The sequence below is a fragment of the Rhipicephalus sanguineus genome, chromosome 3 (genome assembly GCF_013339695.2).
Source record: "Rhipicephalus sanguineus isolate Rsan-2018 chromosome 3, BIME_Rsan_1.4, whole genome shotgun sequence".
Classification (NCBI taxonomy): Eukaryota; Metazoa; Arthropoda; class Arachnida; order Ixodida; family Ixodidae; genus Rhipicephalus; species Rhipicephalus sanguineus.
Window position 1 is genome coordinate 2704346 of NC_051178.1, and position 14591 is coordinate 2718936.

General features: G+C 47.0%; 1 protein-coding gene across 2 annotated transcripts in view; it reads right to left on the minus strand.

Annotated features, from left to right (window-relative positions):
• Positions 1–14591, minus strand: part of LOC119386408 (ATP-binding cassette subfamily C member 4) — a 1176877-nt gene that overhangs the window by 738538 nt on the left and 423748 nt on the right. For both annotated transcript variants that reach the window (XM_037653719.2, XM_049414333.1), the window contains 2 exons: positions 11685–11801; positions 11077–11166 (listed from right to left, as the gene is read on the minus strand). In XM_037653719.2, coding sequence (XP_037509647.1) covers positions 11077–11166; positions 11685–11801 — 207 coding nt within the window. The remainder of the gene's footprint in view (positions 1–11076; positions 11167–11684; positions 11802–14591) is intronic.

The following is a 14591-nucleotide window of genomic DNA, read 5'->3' on the forward strand; positions in this document are numbered from 1 at the left end:
TCCACTGCAGTGGCGTAAATCCAGCAAAACAACAGGGGGGGTCCCGGAGTTTGCATGGCAGCCATCTTGATTATTAGAAATGTGCATTTTATTTTACACAAAAATGAAAACTTTACAATAAAACAAAAAGAAAACACACAAATATTCATATATCGCGTTATTGCAATGCTCTTGACGATCTGCACTGCGCGACGAATGAGTCATACAACGTTCTGAACTAGTTTCTACAACACAGTTCGAAACAGCCGATTAGTATTCGATGAATCTACACACTGGATATGAAACAAACGTTAAAGGAACACTGACACCAAAATTGAAACCTCGAGATGTTTGTATTGTTTGATTGTCTGTATGCGTGCAAGGGTACTTCTGGCCGTTTATAACTGGCGGACGTTAGCTTTCAGTTATCTTAATTTGATTTTGAAGCAAGCGTGAATGCTCATCTGAGTTGACAGCACCTCGCGACATCTTCACTAGTATGGCGAAACATTGGTATTAATGAGAACTGACACACAGCAATGCCAAGGAAAGTATAGGGGGTGTTATTTGTAGTAATTAGAATATAAATGTGAAGAAAGTAAAGTGGACGAAAAGATAACTTGCCGCCGGCAGGGACCGAACCTGCGACTTTCGAATAACGCGTCCGATGCTCTACCACTTCGCTACGGCGGCGGTCATCTCCCCGTCTGCTTTATAGGGTATATATGTGGATTGAAACTTCAGGAAACTTAGGAGTGTTAGGATTATTGGTCAGCTGCCTGCTCGTATATAGATCACGTGCTACGTGACGCCAAGAAGGCAGAAAAAAGAGTGTTCCACACTCGACCCCACACTATTCCCCCTCGCCTCGTTATCTCCGAAAGAGCATATGACAAAGAAAGTTAAAGGTGACCGAAGTCACTTTCATGTCCCTTTCATCAGGTGCATGCACAAAATATTTTTACAGATATCAAGAACTCGTTGCGCAGCTTATGTTTGCATAACAAAATTAGAGCCCGGTATACACATAAAGCCTTCTCCTTGCTTTCTCACCGCGGGAGCGGTTGATTGAAGGAGACATGGGGCGATACCCTTGGACCGTACGCTCTGTGTTACATCACTACCTGCTTGATGTCCGAATAAACACGAAGGGGGCATCATGCCATCATGGGATGTTTTGTGTCATTAATATACGGGAGATTGAAGTATGCGCTTTTTAATATTTTTTTATTCGCAAATACGCAACTCTGAGCCTTCACATTGCGAGGGTGCATGGTTTCTAAAGCCCTAACCCCCCGTACGCGTTACAACGCGTCAGCACGTGGCGTGTGGACTCGGCGCCGCGCCCTTTCCCTTTGGAGTGAGAGGACGCGCGGCTACACGTAGCTGCGCGACCTCTCTTTCCATAGCAGTCGAGAAGGTGTTGAGAGGAGAGACGAGCTGATCAACGAAGGAAAGAGAGAAACGAGCGAGGGCCTTTTTTGTATCATCAAACACGTGTAACTCAGCTATTACAGCAGCGTTTCGAAAAATTCTCACGGCTACGTGTTCGTTGATTGTAAACACTTTTGTTCATGAATAAACAGACTGTCCGAAAGTTAGCCACCAGCCTGGAGATCGTGCGTGGGGAAACTTTCGCCTGCTGGCATATTCCAGGAAAGCTGGGAGGTTGAACATTACAAAGTTTCGAGGTTCCTTCGCGTGATTCAAGAACCGCGCTAGGAAAGCCATGTAGATGGTGCGTAGAAGAGTTTTCGGGTAGCTCGTCACTGGACTCAATGCCTTGACAACATGTCACTGCTGTGCGTGCGCTTCTATCAACTCCAAGGCGATGACGATTCATGCTAAAATGACTGGGCGTGCAAGCACGGAAACAAGAGAGAAGTCAAGACACCACAAACTCCGCTTGCGGCTCACTAGTTCATCTCTCTGTTATTATTCTAAGATAATGAAGAGTTGGCCGAAGCGTCTAAATCACTCTTCTAAATGGCATTAATTCCTTCGGTGGGTGATCCTGGAACCGGTGGATGAAACCACCAAACATTCCTTGCTTTTTTGCGAATTGTATGAATTAGGGTAGTCCTAATAATAGCTCCATTGAAGCTAGTTGCAACGTAGTTCACGAAACCATTGATTTAAAAGTTATCTAGCAGATTTCTGTTAGTTGTTTAACGTAACGTGGTAGTTATCAACCTGTCTAATGACTGCAAGCCATTTTGGGCTTTCCAGGCGGCATTCAAGTAACTGTCACTTCCCCTTTTTTTAATCAGAATAAAAGTCCTTGTATGTTGCACTAGGGTACCCGACAAAACAAAATTATAATCAATGATCAATTACATAAAAGGCTCACCTCATCAGTGTTTTTGGTGACATTGTCTTCCGAAGAAGGTCGCTTGGAGTTCGGCAGAAAGAACGAGGTCAGCGAACTCTGCCGCTTGTGCGGCATCTTCCCAGTCCAGTTGAAAGTCACAAGCACATTACGCCAAGAAGGTTGCGCGGCCGGTTGCAGTGCTGGCAGCACTTCTGTGGACGCGTGCAGGCTGAAACTGCCGAACGACTGACAAGTGATGTATTTGTCGAATATTGTGAAGCAGCCCCCACTTCGAAGCAGCTTTAATTGGAAAACCCCGCGGCGAAAAGGAGGAAGAGGGGCAACCCGGGGGACGCATTTTCGGGGTTGCAACCAAGGAGGTTGAAGGCGACGATGAGTACGGGAAGAGCGGAGAACGTCCTTGACATTCGTCGTTTTACGACCCACGCGCCCACCCCGCGAAAGAACACTGAAAGCCACAGGGAGCGTCACCCAACACAGGGAAAGCGTTTTCTCCCTCTGTTCTTCAAGTTTGTTGCACGTGCGGGGTGTAGAGAAAATCTTTTGACTGTGCTTGTGTTTCTGCATTTCTATTTTCCTTTTCATTTTCCCTCTCTACGAGAGCACTGTAAATAGTGAACAAACAAAGCAGTCTTCGTGATGCGTTCAAACCAAGCGGACGTGTTGATTCTCTGTCGTCGTCCAACCTACTAAAGAAAGTTTTGCCTCCCTGCTTTTCCGCCACAAAGTGAAACCGGAGGACAGGCGTCTTCGTTTGAACTACAGTGTGGGCTCACTGCCGTATCTCTGCGCCGCGCCTCCACGGCCCTCTCTGCGTCGATTGCTTGGGCGCCCGCCAGGGGTCTTGCCGCCAGTTTCTGCTGAAAACTTCTCTTGCGGGGTGTGAAGCGCGTCCTCTTGGTCGGGGTTACGCTGGTTACGCTGCATGTAATTCCAGGGGGGGGGGGGAGGTATCAACAAACGCGGGGTTGGAGGCGGGGAGAGGGCCACCACAATGACCCAACAAGAGATCACAAAAAAAAAACAACAACGGAGGGAGAAGGGGGTTGAGCATTTTATTCTTTTTTAAAGCTGACCCAAGTAGTAGAAGACTGTTTCCATTCGTGCATGCCCTGCAGCGCATGTTCCCGCCATTCATTCGCTTGAAGGACCTTTGTCGGCACCACGCGAGCAGCTTTGCTGCACTTATGTATGCTTGTTTTTCTGAAGGAGCGGCATCTGTGTCTATCCGTACACTGCAACTGTCTCAAAGACGGCCCGCCGCTGCATCTGGACGGGAGGGAGGCGCTTTTTACAGTCTCCGGCGGTCGTGCACATAGAGCATGCAGCGTACGTGCAGAGAAATTTCTGGTGCAGCGTTTGACAACAAAAAACAGCTGGACCCAACGAAGCTAAGAGTGACCGCGCAAAGTCAAGTGCGATAACAATAAAAGCAACAAAATACGAGGGCGGTGACAGCAAAACCTTACTCGTGCTTTGGTAAAGCGGTCAGGGTACTTCTAAAAAATGATAAAGAATTCTGGCTGCTTGTTTCGCTCTAAGTCCTAAGCACAGAACTACTGCCAGATGAAACGGGCTGGATAGAGATCGATGTACAAAAAAATGAGATTTAGGGGGGATGAATGAAGTAGCGGGGGAGGCCCACGGGGATTGGGCTCCTTTGAGATGCTCCAGTTAGATCGACGGTTGTCATCGGCAGTTTATTGTTTTATCACGAGTGACCATGCATGCATTGTTAATCCATATTGTGATATGGCCAGCATTTGCGCATACATAGGCAGGGTTTCGTGTAAATAAAATTAGTTTGTCAGCGCGTGACGCTGTCGAGTGTTATTTTGGTGGTGCAATTCTGCGGTGTAATAAAAATTTACGCACGTAATGTATGTTACTTGTTATGTACTCATAATACCTATGTATAGGTTTTTTTTTTTTTCATTGGACCCGCACGTACCAATATACAGGGTGTTTCGAGAAATGTGTCCCACCTTCTCAAAAAATCAGAAAAATGCGATATTTGCTCGGGCCTTTCAGAATTGCTTTTTCTGTAGCGGCAGGAATCTTAAGGTAGTTAAGGACATCATTTCGGACAGTAATTAAGAAAGTTACATCAATTAACTTTTTAATTAGTGGAGTTAGGTGACTGTGTCAAATGGGGCAATTGAAGTTCTTCATGCGAGGAACCCATCCGAGCTTTGAGATTTCGAAAAAGCGTCCTCTAGTAATTGTTGTGGCGTAATGAAATTCAGCGAAATGCAACGGCTTTCAATAGCGAAAGCCATCGAATTCGGCAATGAATTTCACTACTTCGTAATTATTACTGGAGGCCGCTTTTTCGAAATCTCAATGTTGGGATGGGTTTCTGGCACGAAGAACTTCAATTGCCCAATTTGACACAGTCACATAACTCCACTAAATAAAAAGGTAATTAATTTAACTTTCTTAATTACTGTCTCAAGTCGTGTCTCTAACCATATCTTAAGATGCCTAGCGCTACAGAAAAAGTCATTCACTCATTTCGGACGTCTCAGAAGAATATGGCAGTTGCGTTCTTCCATTTTTCTGTTTAGGTTTCGCCATTGAATTTGGTTGAATTTCATTACTTCGTAATTATTACTGGATGCCACTTTTTCAAAATCTCAAAGTTGGGTTGGGTTTCTGGCATGAAGAACTTCAATTCTGTCATTTGACACAACCACCTAACTGCACTAATTAAAAAGTTAATTAATGTAACTTTTTAAATTACAGTCCCAAATTATTTCTTTAACCATATTAAAATCCCTGCCACTACAGAAAAACCAATTCTGAAGGCAGCAATCAAATATCGCATTTTCCTGATTTTTTTAGAAGGTTGGACACATTTCTTGAAACACCCTGTATATCACCTACGAGTCCAACCAGTTTTGGTAACCTTGTATGATCTATGTCTGCAAATAAAAAAATTTAAGATTACCGTGCGGATACATTTAATACAAAGCCAAGTGATTCCGCCGATTATTGATTCGCGAAAAAAAAACATCATTAAGTAGGTTAGTCGCAGAGACCAGCTCATGCGAAAGCAAATAAATAAAAAAATGAGGCATTGTTTATATCCGGCATAGTGGGGCTCGAAAGGCGGGAGTGAAGTCGCTAGGATCGCTACAGTGGCGAAAGGGCATTGAAAATCGTATCGACCAGCAGTACAAAAAAAAAAAAAAACTTGAACGCCCCACACGCAGGAGCATTCATATTCATCATAGCCTATTAAAATATCGCCCACCCTCTGTAAATCGGTCACAACGACAGCACTTTATTTCACAACTCACAGAAATTTGCATGAAAAGAAGTTTCGTGTGTTGCGCACCGTAATTCAGACTTTTCTTGCGCGCAAAACAGCAACGCGAGCTAGCCGCGCCCTGCAACCCGCCAGAAAGTTTCAGGTGACGTAGAGTTACTGCATATGCTACCTCTGACTCTAAGTGACTCTAAGGTGACGCTGCGAACACTTCTAGAACACAGTAGTTTGAACGATCGGGTGGATCGGGCCCAGAAGTTCGTCAAAAACGCGCGCGCAGCCACGGGCTCCGGAAGTATACATACGGGGGCGACGGAATGAACAGGGGTACTGAAAAATGCGTGGTTTCAGTTGGGTGTGAAAAGATGACTCATTTGTGGCGATATTTGCAAGCGAAGGCCGAATATATCTTACTCAATTTCTCTCGCCCCAGACTCGGTGCTGAAGAAATGTCTTCACGAATCTCGTTGCTCTCAGCGAGTTAGAAGGCGCAATGATACGTCACCACGCGGATAAACGGCCGCTGCATGGCAGCGGCTTTCGTGATTGGCGCTATGGATGTGGTTGCAGACTTTGAACATCGCAGGGAAGATGTCGTAAAATTATTATTGTAAGTTGTTGAATTGTGCTTATTTCTTTCGTTGTATCTGAGAGCTGGAACTCTGAGGCGATTTTGAATGGCACGTGTGAAAATAAACTTCAAGCAAGTCAAGGTGGAAGATGTTCGAATGCAAAATCTCAGGGGGGGGGGACCATTGCGTAGGGGGTCCCCCCCAGTCTAAACACAGGGGGGGGTCAGGACCCCCCTGACCCCCCCCGGGATTTACGCCACTGCTCCACTGTCTATCAAAGCTCTTCCCTTTGTGGGGCGCTTCCCGCCGCGGAATGCCCGTATCTGCGAAGAATCAAGGTTTCCCGAGTCATGTGGGAATGCAGCGCCAGTCCACTCTCAAAGACAACGCGTGGCCACTGTCAGCCATAACAGCGTAGATTTTATACACTTTCTCTCCAACCTTGATTTGCTTAATGCGCCCGTAGTTCTCGTGCTCTTCCGGCAGCGTGCCAAACACGACGATGTTCAGATTAAAGGTGGGGCAGACGACGTCGTCTCCCACAGCGTCGTAAGTGATCTTCGCAGCGGTCATGATTGCCTCTGCAACCTTGCAGTGCTCCGGTTTTCTGAGATCCAAACCATCCTGCGGCCGTATGACAATCCATCGGTGACCTTCCGGCAAGTCAGGCATGGGAGAGGACGTAATCACCCATTTTTTCCGCGTTCAACGGCCGTGGCAGGAAGGCGCACCAGGATCGGCGCCATGTCTTCTAGAACATCCGTCGGCTTTGTGCCCGCCGGCTCCTTGCAGTAAATACTTGTCGCACACGAAATTTCAGCCCGCATCGCTGACTTCCTCTTCCTCGATAATTTTACTATCCACTTCAACTTGCATCTTCTCGGTAAAACAACGATCAAGCGCACTATTCGTCGCTAGGCCTCACTGACGACCACTAAGCGGCGAAGCCGCTAAGCCTAATGTTAGGGTCGGAATGCTTCTTCCACGGCATTCCGATCAGAAAAACCATCGAAAATTGCAACTACGCACCCGACGTCCAGAAATCGGGTATCCACGTGCGTAAAACCAGGTTCTGCTCAAATCCAGAGCAGAGAACTAGGTTGAAAATCCCATAAAAGACCGAAAAGAGATCAAGAGTCAATACAGAGACGATGGATGGATGGATACTATGAGCGTCCCCTTAATAACGGGGCGCTGAGAAGTGTGCCACCAGGCTCCACAAATAAAAAAAAACGTTTTCCTTGTTTTATCCTGAACTAATTTACTACAGAAAAAAGAACGCCAATTCGCAGCCCTGTTCTCTGCCCTTTACGGCAGAATGTTCTTAGTTTTCCCACTATTTATTATAGTCATTTCTCTCTAAATTTCTTCCACCAATACTCTAACCCTCTCCTATTTATTTCAATCGCGGGTGTGTTCAGCTTTCTATTGTTGTCCCTAAAAACCAAGGCTCCGTGTAGTCTCGTGCCCAAACGTGCACCTGGGTGGATATCTCCACATTCAATCAGAACATGGTACGCCGTTTCCTTATCTTCCCCACAGCATATGCGTTGTTCTTCTTCCTTACTGAATCTCGCTTTACAACTGCGCGTTCTAAGGCAACCCGATCTCGCTTCAAACAGTAATGCGCTTCCCCTTTAATTATCGTAAAATATCTCCCTCTTTTTTTCGTTTTTGCCCTTTTCCGTAGTTACTCACACACGGTTTTTCTCCATATCTGTCGTCCACTAAATACTCTCCACCTCTCTGGCATTTCGCTTCACGCTTTTGTTGCCATACACACTACCAGCCGTGTATTTACTAGTGAGCCTCCTTGTTCTTTTAGGGGCGAAGCTCCTTATGCCGTGGGTCTGGCCATCCTCCGTTTGTTTGTAGTAGCCACCTATATTTCGTAAAGTCCTCACTAGATGGCGTTGGTGGCGCGCGCCAAGAGGCTTCCTCTTGGCGCGCTTTCTCTTTCGCTCGGAGTCGCCGTATGGAAGACAGATGGCGCTGTATGGCTCGCTTTATAATATGAAGAATGATCCCTAGATGGCGCGTGTTAGCGCCATCCAGGGATCTAGGTTAGCGCGCATCTAGGGATCTAGGTTAACGCGCCAAGAGGCTCCCTCTTGGCGCGCTTTTTCTTTCGCTCGGAGTCGCCGGATGGAAGACAAGGCTTCGGAACGGAGGGCACGTAAGGCGGCGGCAGCGCGCGCTCGCACACAGAATCCTGAGGTGAGAGCCCGCGACGCCCAAGCTGCACGTCGACGCCGCGAAGCAGATCCCACCGTTTGAGCCCGCGAGGGCGAAGCTGCTCGACAAGCTGCACAACTGCTGCGAGAAGACCGCGCCGTTCGAGCCCGCGAGGCCGAAGCTGCTCGACAAGCTGCACGGCTGCGGCGCGAAGACCCCGCCGTTCGAACCCGCGAGGCCGAAGCTGCACGGCTGCGGTGCGAATCGGATCTTCAAAATGTGAAGGACCGTGAAGCGGCAAGAAAGCGCGCGTACCGGCAGGCAGTGCCCGAGGCAGTGCGAGCACGTGAAGTGGCTGCAAAACGCACCAGGCGGGCTCTGCCCGAAGGCGCCGACGCGCGCTTCCAGCGTCACTTCCTTGATAACAGTTTCGGCCATTGTTGTGGTGTGTGCGACAAATTGTGGTTCTCAAACAATCTAGTCACAATGCGTCACACGGAAGATTCAGGGTTTACCAATGATTTCCTCAGGAGCTTCGCCCCACTCATCATCATTCACCATGTGGATATGCTGTGATTTTTTGCTCCACTCTGTCTCCACGCTCTTCCTACACAAATAAGGGAACACCTTCTTTGCCCATCTATTCTCCTTCATATTCCTTAGCCTCTCTTCGAACCTCATTTCGCTCTGAGCTTCCTTTGCCGCAAAACCTGTCGATCCCATATCGCCCTTTACAGACTCATTTGTCGTCTTCCCTTGAGCCCCCAACGCCAGGCGTCCCACAGTCCTTTCATTTACATCCATTCCTGGTTGCACCTCTGACCTCACGCACACCACTGAGTTCCGAAAATTAAGCCTCGGAACTATTACACCTTTCCACAGACATTGAAGCCCCTCGTACCTATTGTATACAACGCCCTGCGCTTCATTAAAGGGACACCAAAGAGCAGAATGATTTTTCTCATATTAGTAAAGTACTCTTTCACAATGCCAAAAACACCACGCTTTCTGCAAGAAGACGCTTAGTAAAGCGAGAAAACGCGCAAGAAGAAAATGTGGGTGTCGACGTCACCTAGAAGTTTCCGCACCATTTGCCGTGACGTCACATATTTTGACGGCGCCTACTAGGGACTACGTAGTTCGAAATCGATAAAAATGAAGTCATTATCCTCTGAGGGGTCCATAGACATAACATAGCAAGTTCTGGGTAATCTTGTTCAGCCAATGGCGCCAAAATACGATATACACTTTGAAATTCTTGACGTCACGCGGCAGGATTTCAGCGGGAAATTTAAAAATGAAATTTTGAACTTTATTTTCTCCTCTATTAATAAACATATGATGGCGAAATTAACGACATTAGACTTCTCAGAGCACAATGTATGGATCTAGGCCAATTCATTGTTCATCTTTAGTGTCCCTTTAACGCAGCATTCCTCTTTCAGTTTGCTGCCGATGCTTTTTCCTGTACCACCACGTATCTGTTACTTTCATTTATCGTTATTCCAAAGTACCTGTATTCGCTTACTCTCGGTATTTCTTGGCCCTGTATTGACACCACCTGATCACAGAGATTATTGAATACCATCAATCCACATTTTTGTACACTAAATTCTTCCTTGCAGCATATATTGGCCAGCCGCTGTATATCATCTCGACTGTCCGCAAATAACACAACATCGTCCGCATAAAATAAACCTGGAAGCTTCTGCTCAATCGTCACGCAGCCCTGTTTCCGTGACGGATTGAAACCAATGTTGCTACCTTCTAGGGTTTTTCCATCCTCACCATGTACAGCATGAATAATAGCGGGGACAAAGGACATCCCTGTCTCAGCCCCTTGCTAATATCAACGAGCTCTTTGCTGCATTTTCTTCCCATTCTATGCAAACTGTATTTCCTCGGTATACCTACCTCAAAAGCTGTATATCGTCGTCGCCTGTACCCATTCCTTCCAATATATCTCACAGAATTTCCCAATTAACGTTGCCGTACGTCCCAGTTATATCTAGAAAAGCCACGTACAAGGGCCTATTTTCTATTTCAGATATTTCTATACACTGAGTAAGAACAAACAGGTACACGTCTAACTGCTTGTCGACTCTAAATCCGTTCATAAGTTCTCCCAAAAAATTGTGATGTTCTGCCCATGTTTCTAATTTTTTCTCCTGCCTTCATCGCCAGCCTGTACATACCTATGTAATGGTCAGTGTTCTATAGGAGCAAATCTAACCTTTTTTCTCCCTTGTCTTTATAGATTAAATTCATCCTACTTTTTCGCTAACTAACAGTCCTAACTAACGGTCCGGTGTTTGCCTCTCCTGTAAGTATTTTTCTACGGCTTTCAGCAGCGCTTCTTTAGTGTTATGTCCTAGTTCGTTAACGAGGCTAACGGGAACTCCATCTGAATCCGGGGCAGTGGACTTTCGAATTTTTTATTCCGCCTCTTTTCAGTTGTAATTTTCAAGTACTAGCTCTTCCTCGGTTGCTTTCTCCGTAATACTTTTCCTCACCGGGAATATCCCCTGCTCGACCATTTTAAACAAATCGGTTGTTCTCATTCGGATGTAACCTAGCACTTCATACCCTTCCAATTGATTTCCTCCTTCATCTACAATATGTGACGTCCATGATGATCGGCGCCACCTGGTGATCTTTCCCTCATAAGTAAAAGAGCGATGCATTTGGTGGAAGAGCCTTTCGTATCAAAGCATATGAAGACTTAGCCAATCACGAAGCGTACGTACCTTGCCGGAACCCACTGGGCCAATCACTACCAGCAGCTCGCCAGGTTTCACAGTGGCCGTAATGTTCTGCAAGGTTGGTTCGGAAGACTCCTGCAAGAAATAAGTGCCATTGTAGAGTTGCACTGACTTTACAGCCGGCCAAATCTTTAACTATCGTGCGCGAGCGCCGACATTTTTGTGCGTCAGCGCCGTACGACGGAGCCAAGTTGCAAACAGGGTGAGAGTAAGCGCATGCCCACGAAGTGCGATCAGCTGGGCCCATCGTCTGCTTGGTTGTTCCTTCGTGAGAACGAGGCTGTATTAACTCACTTGAGACGAACAGGCAGCGCGTCTTGCTCGTATGTTATATTCCGAAGATCAGCAAGCGACCTAGAAAATGAAATCCGCAGATGTCAAACGCCCGCGCGCATGAGGCGAGCTGACAAATGTGGATCGTTCATTTGTTATCTGGCCACGCAAATGTTTTTTTTTCTTGTGAAAGGGGTCCTTACTCTCGCCCTGTTTGCAACTTGGCTCCGTCGTACGGCGCTGACGCACAAAAAGTCGGCGCTCGCGCACGATAGTTAAAGATTCGGCCGGCTGTACATTTGTGGATTTAATGAGAAAACCTTTGTCCAGGATGCTGTAGCATTCTGCAACTCCACACGGCAGTTATGAATCTTCGGACGTAGCTTGGAGCCGTTCAGTGCGCCAGTCTGTTCTTGCTCTTCAAGTAGAAGGAACTTCTGCGCAAGTAGTCGGAATTGAGCACATTTTCACTTTAGGAGAAATGGCAGCTGTACAAAAAATATAATAGCACGCTATAATAAAAACAGCGAACAAGTGGGCCACTTGGTGTTTACTACAAGACACCGATAATTGCATGCACACCATCATAGAAAGAACAACAATACGTAACATGTGCTACTATGTTTTGTTTGCACTTCCAGGTGGAGCACGTCAAACGAATCTGGCCAGTATCTCCTTTCCTTTTAACACGAAAGCACCTAATGCCGGGGTCAACCAATTCAGTTCGGTGACATAATTCTATCACGGATATGACGTTGATAAAATGCACTCTGAAGGATTAGAAATAAAAAAACTAGAAGAAAATTTCCGCCACCGGGAATAGAGCCGACGACCTCTTGGTCCGCGAAAATGAGCGCCCGGCACTCTACAGACTAAGCTAAAGATGCACATGCACGACACTCCACAAACGCGCCTTATATATCTCACACATACTTTCTCACACGATGCTCCCTGTTGGCGGGGCCAAACCGTATATGGGGAGAGTCTCACGAATGGACGGGGCAGTCACGTCACCGCCACGCCTCCGCTCCGGCGCCCTCAGCCATATACAGCCTTTCCGCGCGACGGGCGCACGGCTGAGGTTACGTACGCGCTGTTCATTCGTGAAATCCACCGCAGCTAAACAAATTGCAAAAGCGAAATCGTGCAAGAACATTGTTATAAAAGTTTAATGAAGAATATGGAGAGAATTATATGTGTCCAAATGATCGAGAAACTGACTTCTAGAGTTTCGTACGCCGATTTGAGTCCACGACGTTCTACACAACGCACTGTGCTTTTAGAACGCAGCTCCTAGGCGCCCGTTTCTGCGTTGATCGGCGTCGCCGTTGGCGTCGTCGGCGTAACCGAAAGAGCGAACGAGGGCGACAGGAGGCGAAGTCTGTCGATATCACGAGCCACTGGCCTCTAACATCGCTTTCTTCCGCCGTCACGCGCGCTCGCCCTTCGGTCAAAGCTCATGCGCATGCAAGGCTGGCGGTTGCGCTGCGACTGTCTCGCTTGTCGCGACGGGGATGTCGATGTCAGCGTTTCGCTGTGTTCGTGACGCCTGCAATGCACAGAGTGGTGTGCGTATAGCGCTCAAGCACTGGCAGTTTCTGTGGCAATATGTAACGAATCTTCCAATGCGAATGGCCAGAACTTCAAACACAGTTACCGTTGCCTCAATACAAAGCTGCGGTCAGAATTCGCATTAGAGTGTATCGTAATCATCGATGACTTCGCATGCTATAAAGACCTGTGGGTTTGAGTCTACTTTGATTTGTTTTCTTGATTAATTTTTTAAACCTTGGGTTCAATAATAACGACGCTTTGTAATGTTTCTGACGCTGAAAATGTTTAGTACGGGTAGGCTGGCGCTTCTCTGCACAGTGACATTGTGAGAAGCTTCTAGACCCTGCGATGATGCTCGCTTTGAAGTTGAACTGTTGAGTGTACTATATATATAAGATTGATTTCTTTATTTGCTTCGGGAGCGGAGTACCGGTGAGTGCGCAAGATCCGTACAGTCAGAAATCGGACCTCTCATGCTCGCACTTTGAACAGTACGGGGGTGTTCATGCAAGCAGAATTCGCGCTGTTGAATGTCATGGTCATTACAACACTGCTTTTACGGCGAGCGCCTTAGATGCCTCATGAAACGCGCGAATTCACTGGAATCCTGAGGCTTCGGCGCCAACATGAGTGAGACAAGAAATAATGTGATGACGTCACCAGGACGTCGTAGATAGCTCAACTTTGGGACATGTTAACGACATCATGCTGACGTCGAATTACGTTACGTCACCTGATATTGTCATCATCTGCCATAGGCGCTTTGCACAGCCTCTGTGATTGGCATATCAATCATGGAGGCAATGCAGGACCCGGAGACGTGCAGAAAGCTTGCAACGCCTCCGATCTTGGAGGCAGTAAAAATCATGTGATGACTTCCCTTGGACGTCATAGATAGGTAGAACTTATGACCTCACAATGACTTCATGTTGACGTCAGCTTACGTAACGTCATCTTTTACCGCAATCACATGACATCGGCGCTTTGCCGATGTCATGTGATTTGCCGATGTCATGTGTCACATGACATCGGTGACTTCTCGCGATAACGTCATCACATGACTTCGCCGATTTGCACAGCCTCCGTGATCGGTGGGCCAATCACGAAGGCAGTGCAAATTGGCGAAGTCATGTGATGACGTCATCGCGAGAAGTCACGTTATTCGACGTCATCATGACGTCACAACCTTTGGTCGTATACGATGACGTCATTACGTGATGATTTTTTCTATCTCTCGTGTTGACGTCGCCGACGCGGGACGCCGATGCCGCGGACTCCGGCGGTCAATTTTCGCGTTTGCTGAGGCATGTAAGGTTTTCGCCATAGCAGGTGCAGGGCCTCAAGAAGGCTAGTCTTCAATGAAAAGAATACTTTCTTCTGCTAATCTGTGATAGCGAACATTCTGTTGGTTTACTTCAGAAGATCATTTTTCCGCTCAGCTTCTTCATAACCTATACTTCCTAATCACGAAATTTCGTCGAGCACATGAGGGCCCCTTGCTATAGTAGAAGAGCTTCCTGCACGAGCTCAGACATCGTGCACTATACGGGTATGACTAAAAATCGCAAGGCACATTCGCTTAGCACAGGGGCGCGGATTAATTCACATGCAGGAATTCAGCGTGAAAATGGTAACATGTGCACAAGCGGCAGCATAGCGGTAAATTACACCAT